This window comes from Tachypleus tridentatus, chromosome 9 (assembly GCF_004210375.1).
Source record: "Tachypleus tridentatus isolate NWPU-2018 chromosome 9, ASM421037v1, whole genome shotgun sequence".
In the NCBI taxonomy this organism is placed as follows: Eukaryota; Metazoa; Arthropoda; class Merostomata; order Xiphosura; family Limulidae; genus Tachypleus; species Tachypleus tridentatus.
Genome location: NC_134833.1, coordinates 35,147,476 through 35,170,473, shown reverse-complemented (window position 1 = coordinate 35,170,473; position 22,998 = coordinate 35,147,476). Strand labels below are relative to the sequence as shown.

The 22,998-nt window shown below is 33.8% G+C and overlaps 1 protein-coding gene across 1 annotated transcript in view; it reads right to left on the bottom strand.

Moving 5' to 3' along the window:
• LOC143225050 (glycine receptor subunit alpha-2-like) overlaps nucleotides 1–20,625 on the bottom strand; it is a 33,647-nt gene extending 13,022 nt beyond the window's left edge. The window contains exons 1-6 of the mRNA XM_076453745.1: nucleotides 20,405–20,625; nucleotides 8,660–8,757; nucleotides 6,678–6,745; nucleotides 5,021–5,244; nucleotides 2,846–2,928; nucleotides 688–822 (exon numbers count right to left, since the gene is read on the bottom strand). Coding sequence (XP_076309860.1) covers nucleotides 688–822; nucleotides 2,846–2,928; nucleotides 5,021–5,244; nucleotides 6,678–6,745; nucleotides 8,660–8,757; nucleotides 20,405–20,469 — 673 coding nt within the window. The 5' untranslated portion in view covers nucleotides 20,470–20,625. The remainder of the gene's footprint in view (nucleotides 1–687; nucleotides 823–2,845; nucleotides 2,929–5,020; nucleotides 5,245–6,677; nucleotides 6,746–8,659; nucleotides 8,758–20,404) is intronic.
• Nucleotides 20,626–22,998: the final 2,373 nt, after the last annotated feature.

The following is a 22,998-nucleotide window of genomic DNA, read 5'->3' as shown; positions in this document are numbered from 1 at the left end:
ACTCCAACTTCCGAAACGCGTTTGTATTAATTAACAAGTGACTACTATTCACTTAACCATGATGACCTCATTCTAGCCATTATCTTCCATGAAACTCTGAACAACACAGGGTAATTAGATAACACAAGTTTAGACCTGCACAAAAGATGAGAGTAGATGAAATCTATAGTAATTCTTGAAGAGTACGTGTTCAATCTCATGGCAATTATATCACTTACCAGAATCTAATAGAGTGGTCAGGATGTGAACGTATCTCATAACTGGAACTACAAGGTTGGGACTGAATGACCGAGGATTCAATATGACTTACTGTTTAAACATGAAACTTTCTTGCTGGAAATAGAGGTAAATTTACGGAATTACAACTCTAAAATTTAGGGTTAGATTCCCTGTTGTGGAGACAGCAGATAGCCCAATTTGAAAACAAATTCCCTAGAACAAACAAACATGAAAAAACGATATGGTAACAAGAAATTGAGATTTATAGAGGAAAACTTCTCGAGTACTTTTAAATAAATTCAGATAATCTAATGTTTAAAAATTCATTAATTTTTCCCTTTGTTATTTAAAACAATAAAATTATATATATATAATACATCCACAGGATCAGTTCAAACTGTTTTTATACTATATCATCCAGATCACATATATATACATCTATGATATAGAACAGAACATAGGTCTTACCAATGTGAAACTTCTCCTTGCACAAAGAAGTGTTAATTTTGTAGATATTGAACTGCGGCAGTTTCAGGTGATCGTAAAAGTTAACTGGTGTTGTTTCTGCCCATTTCAACTGTAATTCGTCCGTTGTTTTAGAAACTGTAACAGCAATAACAGTAAGTGTAAAAGAGCAAACGGCAGAAAAAGTCGCGTATTGTGTTTTACGATTATTACAAACCTCGTCATGTATTAAAACCGATATATTTACTACATAGTGTGCTATCATCTACAATGTTTCGTTCTATTGGTCTGTAACTGTGAGCGCAATAGCTTTTAAACAATTTTGACCAAGAGGTTTATGTTTTGCAAAGGTTTAATTTTTATAATGAACATAAAGATTTAGAATGTCGTCTTAACAAGATGACAGAAGAAAGTTTATTGATGTAACTATCTGATGACACATACAATTTTTGTTTGAAAATATATTACAAGTTGTTTTACTCATTAGATGTTCCTATTGTCGTGCGGCCACGAGTGCACATTCCTGTCTCTATACGTAACCAGTATACTAACTAATTCCTTTTTTTAATTTTTTATCAACACTTTAAACAAGATATACACACATGGAGATGTTAGAAAGTTTGGTTCCCTTCAGGACCGGCATGGCCAAGCGTGTTAAGGCGTTCGACTCGTAATCCGAGGGTTGCGGTTTCGAATCCCAGTCGCACCAAATATGCTCGTGGGGGCATTATAATGTGAGGGTCAATCCCACTATTCGTTGGTAAAAGAGTAGTCCAAGAGTTGGCGGTGGGTGATGATGAGTAGCTGCCTTCCCTCTAGTCTTACACTGCTAAATTAGGGACGGCTAGCGCAGATAGCCCTCGAGTAGTTTTGCGCGAAATTCAAAACAAACAATTGATTTCCTTCTTGGATAATGGGTCTAACCTTCTTACGTCCCTAATTTAGCAGTGTAAGACTAGAGGAAAGACAGCTAGTCATCACCACCCACCGCCAACTCTTGTGCTACTCTTTTACCAACGAATATTGGGATTGACCATCACATTATAACGCTCCTACGGCTGAAAGAGCGAGCATGTTTGGCGCGCCCCGGATTTGAACCCGCGCCGCTCGGATTACGAGTCGAACGCCTTAACACACTGGGCCATGCCGGGCCACATATTCAAGCGAAAAAAAAAAAGAAAACAATGAAAGTATTTGAAACACCAAGATAGTTTAATTTGAAATTGGTAAGACAATGTTACAATGCTAAATTCCAATATTTTCATATCTTTTCATATCAGATATTTACAATATCTGTAAATTATTTTTGTTAGATTAATTAAGCATCAAAGCATTAAATAAAAACGAGTTTATAGAAATAGCATATTTTAGGGTGTGCAAAGTAAAGCAAGTCTTTGTTTTTTTATTTAGGATTAGTGCTGAAACAGTTTTTGTTGCAGACGTTTGTCACGCGAATCAACGTAATAATGTGAAGTACAGAGAGTAAACCAAGTAACAATTCAAGAGACATTCATTAGGCACTATGCTATACTTGGGTTTCCTACCCACCGCCAACTCTTGGGCTACTCTTTTACCAACGAATAGTAGGATTTACCGTCACATTATAACGCCCCCGCAGCTGGAAAGGCGAGCACGTTTGGTGTGACATGGATTCGAACCCGCGACCCTCGGATTACCTGTTGCCAGGAGGTAGGTAACGTAAGACGTTAGCTAAGAATACTTATATTTCTGTTTGTTTAATTACAGTGCAAGTTATTAAGAAGTCATTTGGAGTTTTATCTCATATTAAACTATTAACTGACATATATTGAAATTTTCTCGTTTAGTCTCTCTGCCAAGTTAGACAAAAGTTATAAGTAGATTTATCGTGTTGTTTCATGTAACATTTTGCCATCGTATAATCTACTAGGTATCTACGACGTTTAAATTTACTCAGGCAAATGTCTAGTATATTGTGTCTGTGTATGTAGAAACTGTACAGACTCTAACCACTTCACTGGATTCGTAACAGTACGCTTCCTCCCACACAGCGGCATGTATGCGGACTCACACCGGTAAAAACCAAGTTTCGATACGAGCAGAGCACAGAGAACCCATTATTTAACTTTGTGCTTATTTCTAAACAAGCCAAAACAAATTGTATTTAGTAAACGTAACTTACATGATGCGAGTTCGATGGAACACATCTGAGAGTCCATTGGATAACTGGATAATTCCATCATACAGGAAAACCTGAGTTTTAGCCTGAAATAAAAGGTTTTAAACATCTGTATACCCAAAGAAAAAAAACACACACTGTAGAGAAATAATCTTAGAAGGAAAGTTACCGGACAATAAATCTAGTCTACTAATAAAACAATGTTGTGTAATGAATAATTGTATTAACATTCAATTATTTTTACTGGTATTACCATGATATATTACCACGATTAAGTTCATTATGCTGGAGATATTTTGAGTTAACTAATGATATTAAACCTTATATATTCTATGAACGGGTAAAAAAAAAGCAACAACTCCAAACTGAACGATTTGAAGCAGTTGTTCATCATGCTTAAGCCTATTTCCCTATAATAAGATTATATATACATACACACATATATAAGTCAAATTTGACTCCATTAGTCTTAGGTAGGATAGCCAAACTTTGTATACGCTTTTTATTAGCTAATTTTTGAACTACTGACTGTTGTTTAAGCATTTAAAGTATAGCGACTAACTCCTGTGCTATAAGTTTCACACATCCAGAAAATCATCTTAGAGAAACAGAGAAATATTACTTTAGAACTGTTACTAATAAACTAATTCTATATATTTTAAAGTATTGTGTTACTCCACTAGCTTCCTTTTTTCATTCACATAACATAAAGTTTGAAACAGAGACTCTCTCCCATTGGACTGTTTTTGACTCGTACACATTTGTCTTAAAATTACCACGAAAATGGCGTCACATTTAGAGCAAAGTTCTTTGCATTTATCACTTTTTGGCGATAGAAACTGTACGCAAGAGCATTTATTCGTTAACAATTCATGATAATAGCGCTTTTTAAAAGATAGAATGTATAGGAAAAGTATTACTGTTACAGTTAATAGTAGCCTTGTGACGTCTGCCGTAGTAAATGCAACATCAATAGCACTTGCATACATATATTATGACACAAATATGGAGATAATGATGACAGCTAAAAAATAATGATAGGTTTCAACAGAGTCTGTTGTATCTTCTATAATAATTCAGAGCTTTCTGTTTTAAATCTAAAGACACTCGAATAACCACTATCGATTTCACGTACATTAAAATTCCAACGTTTCTCAATTTATATTTATTATATACATTATCAAGAAACACAAGAAATATTAAGCCTTTTTCTTTCTTTTGTTTTGTTTTTCATCCGCCAGATTTATTTAATCTTAATTTTGTTAAAACACGATTTTTTTAAAAGTAAACAAATTGTTCCCTGTTTGTCAACAAAAAGCTGTAATATTACGCTTTTAGCTTTGTGTTTATAACGAGTGGATGTCCACATGATTTCGTTCGACAAATTATTTTGATTCTTAGATTTAAATACAGTGTTTTAGTACTTAATTTGAACATTATTTGTTCAGCAGGGAGACAAAAAGCTTGTAGTCGAAACTAGCCAAGTAAGAATCCATTGTAATTACAAACAGTTAAACGTTATAAGCAGGTTTATCGTGTAGTTTCATGAAACATCTCGCCATAAAGATTGCACAATTTACAAAATGCTTATTTACGTTTCATTTACTTGAGTAAACTTATGATAGCTACCTTGCGTATGAGGGAACATGTACAAACTGTAACCAGTTGATTAGGTCTCCTATTAGTATGCCGTATTTGTAAGCTACATCACTTTAGTCAGTTGTCTGGATGAGCTACCAGAGATACCCATGGCATCCTTGATGACCATTAAACTAGCTTTAACATCTCATACTTCATGTATATTCCGGGTTCATCACTGAAAAAAGGAAGATCTTTCTCCCGGTTTTATCCAGTAAAAAGAAAGGTCTTCTAACTTATTAGTTTAAGTTTGAAGAAGGAGGGTCTACCTTTTGGGTTCACCCTTGAAGAAGAAAGAACTATTAACCTCCTGGTTCACCTTTGAAGAAGGAGGGTCTACCTTTTGGGTTCACCCTTGAAGAAGAAAGACCTACTAACCTTCTGGTTCACCATTGAAGAAGGAGGGTCTACCTTTGTAAAACTCCGAGTTGGTTATTTTATGGTTCATCATATGTTTTATATGTGTGATTTCTCAGCATCATGAATCCGGTTTAAGTAAATGTTAAACTATCAGGCCTAGACTTTAGTTTGTTAGCTTACCGTAGCATGTACAAAATTTCTCCGCCTGAATTAATTCGTACTAGCACATTGGGCACTGTGACAAGTTGAAAATCTGCGCTCTTTGCATTGGGGAAAAACACTTCTGGTTTCCATATCCTCTTTACCAGTTCCGGATCATTGAGGTCAAGAGGTCGAGAACCAGAAGCTTCCTTTAATCTTTCATCGAACCACCTTTCCTGAAGGTACAGGTCAACCTCGTAATCCTAGTGACGACAATGCGTTATCTGATTATCTACTTGTAAAGCTAAAGCAACAGATTTTGATTTAAGTATAAAATTAATTGCCATTGAGTCTCTCAATTCAATTAACTTTAAAATTTATAGAGTATTGAAACGCAATGGTAAATATGAAATAGTGTTTTAAAGTTATATGTAATCCGAGAAATTGTTTAGTTAATAACATTACCTATCATAGATAAATCTAAAATTAAAGAACATTGTTGATCACAATATAACACATCATTTATTAAAGCATCACTGTCATACTCCCAGATATTTAGCAGAATACTCCTTAATATTAATTCTCTGTTAAAAAAAGTAAGACATATACAGAAGTACAAGAATGCTACTTGACTGTACAACTGTTTATACTTTGTATTTTTTAAATGTTTAGTTTTAACCGCTGTAATTTTTATTTTCTCTAGCTGGTAAGTCAGGTGTAATAAAACAATTATCGGAATATGATACTAAATTTAAATATCTCTGTTATTATACGTTAAATTTTGATTTTAAATATATTCACGTTAAAAACTTAATTATAGATGTAACCAAACATCGGTTAAAATTGAATCAAATTCCAACGAATATTTCGGTAAACAATAAAAAAAATCTTTTACATGTTATATGAAAATATATTTTAAAAATAAAGAGTATAATTATTTATCTATATCATATTGCCCTTGGTGAGTAGAGCACAGATATCCCATTATGCAGCTTTGTAGTTAACTACAAACAAACAAACACTGACGTATTTCATGCATAAAAGCGTTAAAGTATAACTATTTCCGATAAAGTAATTACAATTTATTTGTTTTAAATACAATATAACTGCAGAAACTCTTCTATTTAATTACTAACATTTATTCAAGAATTAAATCCGAAAGAATCTGATAATTTAGCAACTGTACAATGAATTATTTTATTGATTCTCTTTATAAATATATTGTTACAGGCAACTTAAGCGTCAGAAAAGATTAGGGCTTAAAACTGATTTTGGAAAAACTATACCAAATTTAGTATAAAAAAGGACAGAAAGTGAAATTTTAAAAAAATTTGAAAAACTTATTGATAATTAATTAATTAATTATTAAAATCAGTAAAATGCTCATTATCCACCGTATTTCTTTATTGAATAGAAATCATTGTTATTAACGCCATGGAAATTCAGTTAAATTTCCGTTTTCTTCACTATTAGTATTGTTAAGTTTTCCTTCATTTTTTGTGAGGACTTAACTATATAGGAGCTTTAAATTTTCTAGTTTTTTATAATTATTGTTATTTGGACATAAGAAAAACTGTTGTTTACAACGGTTCGAACTAAATTTTAGACGAATTTATACAAAATTGCTAAATAAGTTTAATAAGCATTTGAAACAACACTATCAGTTTGTTCAGATAACTGTTTCTTTTTCACTCACCATTGTTTCAGGGTTGATTGAACCGAAACTTCTGATGTATATCTCGCACGTGACCACAGTTGGAATGCCTGTGTAAGAAATTCACAGTTTTTAAGAGTTGGTAATTGACATTCAAATATGATTAGATATTTATTTCAATATTTTTAAAAACAAATTTATGAATAATGTGTCTTCAAAATTTAACCCAGAGTGTACTAAACGATTAATGACAAAATAATAATAGCCATTGTATTCCCAATACTTACTTACTCAGTTCACATATTTATTAGTCAGGGCATGATACTGTGGTTATCGTACTTGATTTATAAATCCGAGAGTTTATATAGTGCGTCCTTCGTTTCTGCAGTAGACTCGTAATCCGAGGGTCGCGGTTTCAAATCCCTGTCACACTAAACACGCTCGCCCTTTCAGCAGTGGGGATGTTATAATGTGACTGTGAATCCCAGTATTCGTTTGCAAAAGAGTAACCCAAGAATTGAAGGTGGCTGGTGATGACTAGTTGCCTTCCCCTTAGTCTCAAACTGCTAAATTAGGGATGGCTAGAGCAGATAGCCCTCGTGTAGCTTTACGCGAAATTAAAAAGCAAACAAAACATTTTGAACTTTGAGAAATACTTTATTCTTTTGAAACATAATGTATTTATTTTTTTAATTATCACTATCAGGAACTATTAGCTACTCATAAGTTGTGAGTATCCGTTTATAACATATTTTTGTTGCGCAAACTTTGAACATTTTCTTGTATATATTTTGTTTATATATAATAACTAACATATTGTGTTATAAAAAAACAAAACAAAAAATGAGGCTCTAATATACTACAAAATATGTCAGGCGTGTTCTAGTGGTTACCTAACTAGGTTGAAAATTGGGAGGTCCAGGATTCGAGCTTCTGTGTGCCCCAATACATTTTGAACTTTCAACTGTGGAGGTGTTACAACCATAACAGCATGTCACACAATACGGTTGAGAGTAACCGTACAGGTTTGGTTTGGTTTGTTTTGAAGTTTCGCGCAAAGTTACGCGAGGGCTATCGTCCCTAATTTGGCAGTGTAAGGCTAGAGGGAAAACAACTAATCATCATCACCCATCGCCAACTCTTGGGCTACTCTTTTATCAAGGAATAGTGGGATTAACTGTAACATTATAACGCCCTCACGGCTGAAAGGGCGAACATGTTTGCTGTGACGGGGATTCGAACCCGCGACTATCGGAAGATTAAGAGTCGAGTGTCTTAACCACTCGGCCATGCTAGGCCTAACCATACAGAAATCGAATTTTATTCACTGGCTGTCTTCCTTCTGATCAGCAGTTGAAATCTAAGAACAGTTATGACCAAGCTTTGGATATTCTGACCTACTCTGTTAGCTCATGCGTCGCATAAGGTACCATTCAGGTTGAAAGTATCAAATACCACCTTAAATATGTCGACTTATGAGTCTAATTGATGGTTATGAACGCTAAGTATCAACAAAAATAACACTTCAGAAATATACTGTTTCGTTTATGAGCAAATTTCAAATAAATATTTTAGGTTAAAAAAGTACAAACTGATTTACAGTTCGTAAGAGTACTGACTATAATTTATACCTAAATTGTGTTTAGATCCGTCAGAAAGAATATAGAACATGATTTGTTTGTTTGTTTTGGAATTTCGCACAAAGCTACTCGAGGGCTAGCTGTGCTAGCCGTCCCTAATTTAGTAGTGTAAGACTAGAGGGAAGGCAGCTACTCATCACCATCCACCGCCAACTCTTGGGCTACTCTTTTACCAACGAAAAGTGGGATTGACCGTAACATTATAACGCCCCCACGGCTGGGAGGGCGAGCATGTTTGGCGCGACTCGGATTACGAAGCGCACGCCTTAACGCGCTAGGCCATGCCAGGCCTTACAGAACATGAAGAGTAAAGAGAATACCTTGCTAAGGTATTCACAAACAAAGCGTAGAAACGTGTTAATAAATCCTTGTTTTTAGGCTTACCAAGATGACTGGTTGGAAGAGCTCTTCTGTCATAATTTCTCAACAAGCTGTCAAGAGTCTCAAAGTCTGTGGACTCCAAGGTTCCAGTGCCGTTTATACTATCGGAAAACAACATAACAAATTAAGTATATTTTTGATAATAAGAATCGATAAATTATTAGCTTAAGATAGTTACAAAACTGAACTTTACGATTCAGTCTTAAAACCTTCACCCCTTTCTCTCCGCTCGGTATATTTTCTATTATTAAATTATTGAAACTCATAATTTATAAGCAATGACAAAGTTTTAGATTTATTCTTGTTATTAGTTGTCAGAAGTTTGTCTCTAATCTTCAGTAACTCTTTCATACCTACTTTGTAAGAAAGAGAACATAGGGTGAAATGTGGTATTGAAATGAACCTTTACTTCTTTGTAAACAACTTTCTTATATAAAACATTATAATAAACTCGCATAAGTGGATTTAAAGCTACCAGAAGGACAAAAATGTCAAGACGAGATGGTAAAATTAAACTTAGTTTATTGTTAAGCACAAAACTAGACGAGATGGTAAAATTAAACTTAGTTTATTGTTAAACACAAAGCTACAGGATGAGTCATCTGTGCTGTGCCTACTAAAGGTATCAAAACCTGTTTTAGCGTAATAAGCCTTCAGATTTACTACTAAATCACTGGGGTGCAAAACAAAAGTAGGATTCAGTTAAATGTTGCACGTTTTGAATACTAAAATTAAAAATACTACTTATATCAGTACTACTGATACAATGATACTGACAGGAGAAATGTTCAAGAAAATAACCAGTAGTTCACCTCTCTCCTATATATTGTCATTACACTAGCATCAGATAAGTATCATATTTCTCGCACCAACATCTGCTGAGGTTTTATACTGTAGTCTTAATACGTCAGTTGTTGTCATACCAACAGATACTGTGTCTAACCGTTATACGAACGTTCTGCGGGTGTTACGCAGATAAATTTTGTTTTATAATATTAGAGTTCGTTAGAACCTCGTCCAATGAATAATTTGTTGCCACTCTACCTATATGCCAAGGTACGGATCTTAGAAAAGCTCACAGTTGAGGATCAGAACACCAATGTAATCATGTTACTAGGTAACATTATCTCACACTATAACAAACCTGTTGTTAATTACTTAAATTAAAATTACATAATTGATACTTGAAACCGTCGCTGTTTAGGGAAACTCTATAATTTCAGAACTAGAGAGAAAACAGTAATAATTGCACGCTTCATAAGTACTTCATTTGTTAAGGACCATGGTCGTTGATAAATGAAGTACTTGTGAAACTTAAAATTGTTTTTATTTTTAACTTTTTTAAATTTTGTATTAAGTCTCTATAGAAATAAACGTTGGTTTATTCCTGCTTTTTAAATAAGATTTAGCATTATTAAAGCAAACGCTTTCATAAGTGATGTTTTCGTTTCTAATTTATTAATTTACTAGCATAAAAGCTTATTAATACTGATTGGAACCACTGGAAACCAAAACCATTCCTATAAAACTGGCAATCCGCAAAAGAAATAAAATTTCTACATATTGTTCCTGAATTCATTACACATAACTGAGCAAGCACGCTACATACTGATGCTATTTGATAAAAGATTAAAGCACACAATGACCACGTGGCTGCAAAAAGACCTGTTCGTTACCTGAGAAACAGTCGTCCCTCTTCTCGAAAGATAATTGAAATCTTCAGTCTTTAACAAAGGTTTTTATTCGTAATAGTAACCAAGCACAGGTTTGGGCTAATTTTTAACCTATTTTTCTAGGTCATTGATAGAGTGCAAATACACTTCCGTTTCTTCGATGCCAAAAATCTTCTCGGCTTTCCAAATCAAATCCGACCTAATGTGACGTCATAATGATGTAGATGATGTTGTGTCGCACGCATAACGCCACAAATGATTTAGTCACGGGAACTTTACACTTGACAGGCTTTTGTATAGCGGAAATAGTGCCGAAATGTACGAATTAGTTAAGCCTATTCCAGCGATTAAATTCCACTAAAACAGGAACGAACAATAGGAAGAAAAGGTGGAACTGAACTCGCGTGAGTCACGAAATTCGGAGAAATCGAGAGAACAGAGAGACAGACCGACACTTGAGTTTTTATATCTTTTATATATATTTGTAACTGGCTTAAGATAGCATGTAAATAGCATATGACCGCTCAGAATGATACAGACTCTAGAGTCATCTACTGATGAGTAAAACCTTATTTATTTTATACTATATTTTAGTTTCACTACAAAACATCTGTATGCAGAACAGTGTAGTTTTAGCATGTACAGGCCCAACTAAACGATCATTTTTATGGTTTCAGGTCTGCGTCTTCTTTCATAAATTTATGTATTACAATTTCACTTTTATTTGATCATAAGTTGACATTTTGTTAATTAATATCTTACACTTTCGTGAATCCTAATTAGGGAAGAGTGATAATATTTATAACATTTTCTGCCTCGCTTGCCATGTGGGCTCCGGCATGGCCAGGTGGTTTGGGCGTTCGACTCGTAATCGGAGGATCGCGGGCTCGAATCCCCGCCACACCAAACATTTCAGACATTGAAACGTTATAACGTGATGGCCAATCCATCAATCCAATGATGGTAAAAGAGTAGCCCAAATTTGGGCTATCGAAATCAAAACATGCTCGTCCTTTCAGCTGGTGGGGGTGTTGTTACGTTACAGTCATATCCACTATTTGTTGGTAAAAGAGTAGCCCAAAAGTTGGCAGCAGGTGCTGATGACTAGTTGCTTTCCATCTAGTGTTACACTACTAAATTAGAGATGGCTAGCGCAGATAGTCCTCGTGTAGCTTTGCCCGAAATTTTGTACAAACAAACAAACTCTGGCCATGTCATTCTTAGCTTCGATATGAAACTCATATTGCTGAAAGTGTTTTGCATAATGTGCGTATTTGAAATTTTACGTTGACTCGGGACAAGATGGTCAATAATTCAGGTCTATCGAAGGTCACTGAAGCCATGCCAAAGTTGCGTTGGCCAAGTTGAGACGAAAACCCGGGAAAACATTCAGGCGATATAAATTCAAAGATAACAACCTGTTATGGAATAAAATTTACGTTCACATGGCAACGTATTTTATAAATGTGTAGATAGGCAGATATACATTCTAGCTCAACGCTACAAAATAGATTATCTGTGCTTGTCCACTACGAGATTTGAGATCAGAATTTTATTTCTCCAATTTACCATTAAGCCACCGCAAAGTGTGTATGTACGCGTGTGTATTTGTCGTGGTATTATAACATATCCATATTCTAATAACTAACTTAATTAGCAATATATGATAATGAATCGTTTGACAAAGTATACTGTGTATTATAACGTTATACATAATGAATCATTTTACAAAGTATACTGTGTATTATAACGTTATACATAATGAATCATTTTACAAAGTATACTGTGTATTATAACGTTATACATAATGAATCATTTTACAAAGTATACTGTGTATTATAACGTTATACATAATGAATCATTTTACAAAGTATACTGTGTATTATAACGTTATACATAATAAGGTTGCCGGGTAAGCAAATCATCACCACCAATAGATTTTTGAAAATACACTACAAGATAAACACAAACTCATCTATACAAAGGGCTATCTGTATTCTGCCCACTGATAGTAAAAACGAGGGTGCTAGGCGCCACTAATTTAGTAGTGAAAGACTAGAGTGAAGACGACTAGTCAATATCACCCGCCGCCAGCTATTGGGCTATTTTGTCACCAACGGAGACTGACCGTCACTTATAACGCCCCTATAGCTGAAAGGCAAGCATCTTTGGTGGTACGGGGATTTGAATCCGCGACACGCAGATTGTGAGTCGAGCGACCTAACCACGTGGCCATGCTAAGCCTATAACGTGAGGACATAACGTCCATTTGTTTATAGCGTGATGAGTACACATAGTGTAAATAATTTCAAAGGCTGAACACACATAATGCATAATTTTGAATGATAGTACGTTTTCACCTATTACAATTTTCAGTGTAAATAAACTGAAAGAAGTCACTCATGAAAGACGAATAAACTTATTACCATTAGAAATGTAAACCGGTTCAGAGTAAATGCGATTTTATGTTTAAAAATAATTATATTCCTAAAAGACGTGTCGTAGACTGAATAGAATTCAAATTTTAAAACATTTCAAATATACAGTTTTAAAGTATCGCTTCTAGTGTGACAAAAAAAACAATAAACATTTTTACTTTATTTAAAATATTATGTGAATTAAATATCATAAACATGAAATCATAGGATAAACTATCAGTGTATAAAGCTATTATCTAAAGTACAAAAGATATCGAATTATATCAGCAAATACTGGAGTATTTGGAATGATTTTCTGTTGATAATCAAAACTGCTCGTCTTTTGTAATTTCTTTTCTTTTTCTTCGTTATACAGTTAGTTTCTTAAACATTTTTCAAACACCCTTTCAAATTAATTTCACAATAACCAGTTAGTTATAAATAATGTATCCTACAGCTTATACAGTCAAAACTTCACAACACAATGCGCGTATTTTACGAAATGGAATCTCGTTTACTTCGCTACTTTTCACAATTAAGGTAAGAGATGGTCCAATAACAACGCAAGACAGTAAGAAAGCATTTCCTATTACCTTGGTTACGAGGGAAACGTATTTATAAACACTAATTTCGAAAAAGAATCTGCAGTAAGTGATGTAAGAAGACCGGAAAATGTCCTGTCAAATAATTTACAACTACTATTACAGACTAGTTCTATTATATCCTATATATATATATATACTTATTTCTATGTTTTCCGGATACTGACGAAAGAAAACTCAGTTATATTGTGAGAAGGTGACGTTATTTTCTTTGACAATCTTTCCAGCTTAGTTTTCGTTTCTATGTCTTTTTTTCTACTAGACAGATACATCCATATATAATGGAAAAACATCTGTATTATGTAGATTTACATTTCATTTTATTTTTCCAAAATGTAGTACACAACAAGTGAAGAGAACGTCGGCGTTCGTATTTGTTCGAGAAAAGCATTTCAAAATTATTTCCATTACTAAGGAATACTTTAAAAAACTGGCTAGGTAATACATTGGAAACAGATTTACTTGTATGTTGAGATTTAAGCAGAGCAATTATTCTGGTTTTATACTCAGAGCATGTTCGATATTTCTCTTGTTGTTAAGCATTCCGAACATGCTTTGTCTTAAATGCCATGTATTAAATTAGAAACAGATTTATTTGTATATTGAGGTTTAAGTAATACAGTTATTCAGAGCATGTTCAAAACGCTTAACAACAAGAGAAATAACAAATATAAAGTATCGTAACTTGAAGGCGGTTATGATATAACGAAAATATGACATGAAATAGAACTTTAAAAAAACATTAAATAGAACAATTAAGATAAAAGTAAGATAATTATAAAATTAAACTTTTTACTACGATAAATTTTGTTGGATTAACTTTGGTTTTTAGTGTTTTCAACTCGAATGGCATAATTAACGACACGTGGATTATACAGTTAGATCAGAAACCGCTAGGTTTCAGGTATAACCATCCCTAATTCAGAATTGTTGACCAGAAACAGAACAGCCAGTAAACAGCATCCTCGTTAGGAAATAATTGGATTATCTAATAAATTATGGCGCCATCATACCTAGCTAAAAATGTGCATTGTGTTCAGTAGCACATGAAACGCAATCTCCGGATGTTATATTTTACAGCCCGACACGCTAACCTTTCCATGACAAGTCTTCATCCTTGGTCTCTACCAGAGTAAAATTAGAAATGTAAAGCCGCCTCTTACTGTTCAAATAATTCAGAATTTTTTTTATTTCTCAATAAAATCGTAAAATGAATTTTACCCTTTACCCTTTATATTTCTGAATCTATTCGTGATTGGTATATTGATGTCGAGGGCTAGATACACTCAGTAGTAAAGATACATAGATTATTTTCTTGAAAATACATAACATACATACATTAATTTCAAAACTAGTAATCAGTTTTTATCCTGTGCCGAATTTCAAAATACAAAACTCTGCATAGTACACGATAAAAAAGTTTTATTTTTACGTATTTTCTATGCGTGTGTTCTATCTGCTGAGTCCACCAAGGGAAATCGAACCACTAATTTTAGCGATTTTCTATGCAAATCTTAACGTAAGAGTCACATCAAATATTTCCAAATATATCAGATATGTACAATCAACCACAAGAACGATAGTTTGATGGTTCGTAAATTGTAATTTCCATGAATTTGTATAAAACCATGTTTTAAGATTAAACAAAGTAATTTAACGTTTTTTTTTGTTTTAACATAGGTTATAACTTAACACAGAGTTCAATCATGTTTTTATAACGTCATCTAAGCCAGACCTGTGTCCACAAATTTGATATATCTCTGCTAATAATTTTCGTTTATATGGGAGAACTACAGGTAAAAATGCTCATAGCAGTTCATTTTTAAAGCCCTATTCTTCGTGACACAGCGATATGTCTACGAATTCACACTGCTAGAACTGGGTTTCGATACCCGTGATGAGCAGAGCACAGATAGCCCATTTTGTAGCTTTGTTATTAATTCTAAACAAACAAACTAATCGTTTATAAAACCTAGAATGTTGTTACACGAAATAATATCGTTTATAGAAAATTCTCGAATTACTTATTTTAACGTAACTTCCGGTTAATTGGGTCTACGTGAATATAAGTTTGAAGTGTTTTGGTGGAAAAAGAAAACTCTGATTAAAGACTTAACATTAAACGAATTAATCGTGTTCTAAAGCCTTTTTGTTCGATAAGTTGAGACAGGATGCTGTTACTTGAAGAAAAGAATGAGACACATCTTCACTTTTGCAAGCCTAATATGATGACCACATTCTCATCACAGTCACCAGGGACACTTACAATAGCAATTCTCATCACAGTCACCAGGGACACTTACAATAGCAATTCTCATCACAGTCACCAGGGACACTTACAATAGCAATTCTCATCATAGTCACCAGGGACACTTACAACAGCAATTCTTATCATAGTCACCAGGGACACTTACAATAGCAATTCTCATCATAGTCACCAGGGACACTTACAATAGCAATTCTCATCATAGTCACCAGGAACACTTACAATAGCATCAGAAAAATTTAAAATTACACTCAATAAACAAGTTACATATATAACTAATTTTTGAAACCCAAAGACACTAACAAAAATGGTTCTAGCCTTTCATTCAATAATAACCTCAATGATATTGAGGTAATCTCTATGCAGGTTTAAGAAGAAGGGTCAAACACACAAAAAAAACTCATAAAATTGAACACTAAACAACCCTTATTAAATTAATTAATTTTTTATGCTTTCTAAACAAACACGCTTGTTTTATTTATGTTTATAGGAAAGCAACAACTACATTGTTTGTTTGTTTGTTTATTTTCTTTATAGCAAAGCCACATTGTGCTATATGCTGAGCCCACCGAGGGGAATCGAACCCCTGAGTTTAGCGTTACAAATCCGTAGACTTACCACTGCACATGCGGGGGGCGGCAACTACATTACTTTGTCTAATGATTATTGTCAGTCTATATAGGGTTAAGTTATAAATGACATTTTGTTTAAGTGTATGGGGCACAAATTTCGAGACATTAACACCAATCTAGTTATTATAAAAGAAAGATTTAAACTATTGATTGGTCCTCCATACAGAGCACCTGTGACTAACAGATTTAACTATGGAGTTTGAACTATTTATCAAGACTGTGTTTTCCAATTCATTTGTAATTGCAAAGGATATTACAATATTGAATTCTGATATTAGGTATTAATTCCTCCCAAGAAAGTTTCACATTATTTTAAACAAAAAAAAACATCAACAAAAACTCTACGTACGAGGTCTGTTCAAAAAATACGCGGACTGTTTGAATTGCGCGGCTCCAGTTGGTTCCAAGGGAACCCGCTTGGTGTCGCTAGGTTTGCACAGATCAGCTGATTACGACGCCATTTCCCGATTGCAGATATCTTCATTTGTGTATTAGCTACGCGGTTTTAATCGCGGTGAAGTGCGATTTTTTTGTTTGGCGGATTTCAGAATGAATGACCTGAAGGAGCAACGACTTGCTGTGAAATTTTGTGTTAAACTTGGAAAATCTGTGACTGAAACTTTTGTTATGCTTAACACGGCTTACGGTGATGTTGCTATGAAGCGTACGGCATGTTTCAAGTGGCATGAACGTTTTAAGGATGGTCGACAGTCCATTGAAGATGATGAGCGTCCTGGACGTCCTTCCACGTCAACTGACGACCCACACGTCAACAAAATTAACACCCTGGTGCAGGCAAATCTACGTCTGACTGTCAGGGAGCTTGCTGAAGAGTGTGGGATATCAGTTGGATCTTGTTACGAGATTTTGACCGAAAAATTGAAAATGCACCGCGTTGCTGCGAAATTTGTGCCTCAGAACTCGTGAGTTTTTGGCCAAACACTCGATCACTGTTCTTCCCCACCCCCGCTACTCACCTGACCTTGCTTTTTGCGATTTTTTCTTGTTCCCCAAACTCAAAAGACCCTTGAAAGGAAGAAGATTTGAGACGATTCCCGAGATTAAGGCAAATGCGACGAAGGAGCTGGAGGACATTACAAAAGAAGCGTACCAGGACTGTTTCAACAAGTGGAAACACCGTTGGGATAAGTGTGTGCGTTGGGGAGGAGAGTACTTTGAAGGGGTCCCATACCTGTAACTTCTAAATAAAGTACATTTTGTTTTATGACGTCAGTCCGCGTATTTTTTGAATAGCCCTCGTATGTCCACGAAGTAATTCTTGACCTTCGACCACTTTTATTACTCGACTCAAATTATTCTAGACAGAATTCCATTAGATGATTGGTTAACACCCAATACTGAGTTGAAATAAATTTCTCCAATTATGTATATCCTATAACTCTATACTTTTATTAACATGTGGATAAATGTTTTGTATAGTTGTTTTTGTATTACCTATTCAATTTTCTTTATAATTACTTATCTAATATGGCAGTAACTTCATGAATTAGTAAACAAATAACATATAATATAATAGGCAGGCGGGTAATAGAGGTATTGCTAATCTTCACAGAGTATGTTACAAATAATAAACTGTAACAGACGATTTTGTTGAATAACTTTGTACGTGTAGCACAAAAAAAACGTTTCTCCACGTTAAAGAATAGTGTTTAGAAAACTATGAAAGTTTATCAAAACTTACTATTAACATGTTAATAGTGATTGAATTTGATATCATTATTTGTGAACGCAAAGAAAGATAACTAATAAAGAGTCATTTCATTTACGTAGGTCTACCATAACCAGGTGGTTAATGCACTCGACTCTTAATCCGAGAGTCGCGGGTTCAAATCCCCGTCACACCAAACATGCTCTCTCTTTCTGCTATGGGGGCGTAATAATGTAACATTCAGTTCCACTATTCGTCGGTAAAGGAGTAGCCCAAGAGTTGGCAGTGGGTGGTGATGACTAGTTGCCTTCCCTCTAATCTTACACTGCAAAATTAGGGACGATTAACGAAGATAGCCCTCGTGTAGTTTTGCGCGAAATTCAGAACAGAACAATCATTTACTCAGCAAGACTAATATGAACAACAACATAGAAAAAATCTGAAAAACTAAAATCCGTCATGGCTTTAACTAAAGTACTATTATAACGGAATCTACCTATAAATACATTACATCCTAGAGAGGTGTGTATTTTCTTATAGCAAAACTACTTCGGGCTACCTGTTGAGTCCCCCGAGGGAATCGAGCCCCTGATTTTAGAGTTGTAAATCCGTGGATTTAACGTTGTACCAGCGGGGACACATCTTTGAGTAAAGTTGTAATTAACTTTTATAGAATTGAACATTATTAAACGTTAACACTGTTATTTTCCCATTTCCTTGTTTCGTAATGCGTGAATAAAACCACTTTTTTTTTTGGAATTCTACAATAACAAAATATTATGTAAAAAAAATATTATATCATCCTATGATAATTTGTTTCTTAATTTAAGAAAAGAAGATTTATAACTATTTGTACTGTCATATGTCAATATGACAATATTGTGTCAGCAACAATCGTTTTGGTTTGGTTTCTTTTGAACTTCGCGCAAAGCTATACGAGGGCTATCTGCGCTAGCCGTCCCTAATTTAGCAGTGTAAGACTAGAGGGAAGGCTGCTAGTCATCACCATCCCCCGTCAACTCTTGGCCTACTCTTTTACAAACGAAGGGTGGGATTAAGCGCAAGTTATAACGCCCCCACAGCTGAAAGGACGAGCATGTTTGGTATTACGGGCAACAATGGAGGGATTCAACAAAATACACAATTTAAAATAACATAAAATAAAATCAAGCATAGAGCCATATTTAATTATCTGAAGCGACCCTCGGATTACGGGCAACAATGGAGTGTTTGATAAATACAACAAAATACAACAAAAGCTTTTACTGTTGCAAGCCTTAAAAGTTCCATTACTACTTCACGGTGTGTGTGTTTTTCTTATAGCAAAGCCACATTGGGCTATCTGCTGAACTCACCGAGGAGAATCGAACCCATGATTTTAGCGTTGTAAACCCGTAGACTACTAGAGGTGGGCTGCTACTACCTCGATGACGAAGTACTTCAATGTATTTAACGAACTTTATTTTTATGTATATTTATATATATGTATTACAAAGTTTCATGCATACCTATATATATATATATATTTATTACAAAATTATATTTGCTAAAAATAGTGACAGCTTGTATCGGGTTATTTCTTGGAATAATTTCCTTCATTAAGTAATAAATTCCCCGTTGTTAAAAAAAATGCTATCAAGTTAAACAAAGAAACTCCATAGTGTTAAACAAAGAGCACGAATCTTATCAAGGTATTTATACAAATTGAAAATTAAATCGAATAATCACGTGTTACAAAACTGAGTAAAATAAACTGGAATTTCAATTTACTTTCCACAATAGTCAGCTGTAATTTGTTATTTTGCCTGAAGAAGGTCTCGGAACGAAAATCAGCAAATTAAACCCATTTAGTGAGATTGTAGAAAGCATTTTTATCTACTTTCCTTTTTCGTCGTTAAATGTTATTAATAAAAGATTCCTCGTTAATGTGAAAAGAATTGTTAGTACGTATGCTCGAAGTACTTAAATCTAACAGTGCATACGGGACTTTTCCTAAGCATATTTTAAATAATGATACCAGTAAATGCCTTTAAGACGACTGTTAACAGCTAAAAAAAAAATATGGCTTGAATGAGTTAATTATTGGAATACGGATTTTAGGTGAAGTAATTATATTTATAAGAACAACTTTATATATATATCAAAACTCAAGGCATTGTTTATATTTATTGTTATGACACAAATAACAGCAGTGCTTGAAATAAGATCATATCTTCTAGTTTGGGTCTGGCGTAAACAGAAAATTAGTCACCTGAACTATGATTATCATTTGAAACTAACAAGGCCTAACAATTAAACAATGTTAAAACGAAAGGGTTATAATCTCTGTAATGGAGGAAGGATATTAGTTTCAATCATTTATAAAGCTTAGCTGTAACGTATAGAATAACTTGCGAATCTACAAACTAAACACATATATAGGAAGAATATGGGGGATTCGCGGGTTAGTCTACGTGAGTCAATGTTAAAAGTCAAGATATGTTACTTACGTCTCCAACTTGGAAGCGCAGCAACAGTAGAAGAAAAATACAATAACAGCTCTGTTGACAATCATAGCTAATTGTTGGGTATGTTATAAAAACTGGGATATTCTTAACGGCTAGCGTAAGCTTGTAAATTTGAGTTAGCGAGCTGAAGAGCGAAATGAGGTGATAGATGGCGGCTGCTTCGAGAACTATATTTTGTCAAGCACTCGAGCTCGTGGTCTCCCTAAAAGAGCAGCTGGAACAAAGACTGTGTGCGCAGAGAGAGTATCTACGTCATTTTATTATTGTTTCATTTTGCAGGTGAAATGTACAATACCAGAATTTCGTTACGAAGAGGTAAATTTAGTTTATTTATAATTTATTTTATCAAATAATAGGCTTGTCGAGTTCCGTTATTTAGGTAAATAAGTTGGATGTTTATTTTGTGAAAAACTTATGTCACTACGGAAACCAAATTGGTAAAGTGCAAGCTATAAAATGGAACACTTGTTTACTAAGATTCGTATCAGTGGTAAACATACAAACTTTTTGATTATTTATTTGTGAATGGCTTAGTGGTTAACGTGTCGGGCTGCGGGTCAGGAAGTCCAAGGCTGGAGCTGCGATGTCACCGTACACCTTCCTTACTTTCAGTAACAGTTATATTTGAAACTTAACATTCTTGCCGATTACTCAATTTGCTTATTAACCGTTCAGGTTATAAATATCAGCTCAAAATAAAGTTTTAGATAAGCAACATTTTTCAGGTACCTGATTCAGAAGTAATTGAAAATCTGAATGAGACAAACCTACAACCTGTTGCCAGTAGAGTTAATAATCAACGTTCCAGAAAATTTATAGAAATTACTCTGGAATAATAATTTTCCGTACAAAGTTAATCTTATAGGAAAACTTTAATATAATTTTATTTTATTTACAAGTTAAAAGATGTCTGAAACTCACAAAAGGACAAATAATAATATTAGTCGAAACTTTATTGGTCCTGTCTCTCGTTGAGACAACAGTAAATGTGCTGACTTACAATTGCAAAATCGAAGGCACGATTCTTCGTGGTGGACACAGCAAAAGGGAGAAACGAATACAATTTACTGGCTACATACAAGTTTGTACAAAGTAGTTTAGATGTAACATGTGATAATTCTAGATGTACTAAATTATTTGAATAATACGGATATTTTTTTTTCTCGCAGGATGTGTAAATATTAGAGGAAAAATATTACGTTTAAATATTTCTATAAATATGATTTGGGATATACAAGATCTAAAGCTAACTGAAATAACGGTGAATTAAAAACTAAGGGTGTTAATTAAGTTGTTTTTTTTTCAATTACGTATAGAAGTCAGAATACCGAAAACATTGAAATATGCAAATTATTCTTAGTAAAAAGTTTAATTTTAGGTTATTTTGACAAAATAGCATTTTAAACTCTTTTGTGTTGTTTTGAGTGTTTTTATCATTTTTCTAGGCCCGGCATAAAGTGAAGAGTGCTAAATGTCAATTCTGCTTTGTTTGTTAACAGCGATTATTACTGCTTTGTGTTACTTACTTTAATGGGCCTAGCGTTGCCCGATGTTTAGATCGTGAATACGAGAATTCATGGTTTGCATTCCTTTGGTTCAGAAATGAGCCCTGGAACTTGGGACAGTGAGTGTTCTTTAAATTAATATACAACTGACGGTCATATCTTACAAATAACGTTTCTTAACATTAACTTTACTTCAGTGGCAATTATTAACATCATATAAATTTCACTGATGTACTTTTTTCGTGAAAAAAACATTCTTTGCCACAATAATATATCCAAATATATTGGTTAAACTTTTACTGGCGTATTTAGAGGCAAATAGAAGATTTAGTGTGTGTGTACACACACCTATATATATATATCGCAGAATTACATAATACCGTAATGCATCTGACAATTACACTTTTTTTTTTGTGTGTTACTTTTATGTTATTTATGATGCTGTAATGTCAAAGGCTCTACATGGGTTTAGTGTATTTAATATTTTCTATCGTTATAGCAACCAATAATACAAGTTACACGATGCCTCAGATTTCCTGCTTTACGACAATTTTTTTTTTTTAAATTACGAACTTTTATGCAAATTAGAAAGACATTCGAGTAACATAACAGAAATGTCGACTAAAGTTGGACTATTCTACATATTGTCTATCAGCATTAGTTGTAACAACTACAGCTCTTTTATAATTATATAAATAATGAAAGATATTTTCAAATAAGATAAGTTTTATTTACGTCTTTGAGACATGACTTTTTATAGTTTATATATTTTTCTAAGTAAAAATAAACTACCAAGCTAGTAATGAAAGACAAAATAAATAAACAACAATTAAACAGTCATAGAAACTTTAAGAAAAAATATCAAACAGGTAAATTATCATTTCACGCATTTCGAAACGGGTATTTAGCGACACCTAATGGATAGAAACGTATTAACGTAAATATGTTCGATTTATTGCATGGTTAATTGGTATAACTGTAAATGTAATATTTATTATTTATTTTATACAGGCTTTTACAAGTAAAAATTAACTACATAACATTAATTTAGTCTATATTATTACATAATGA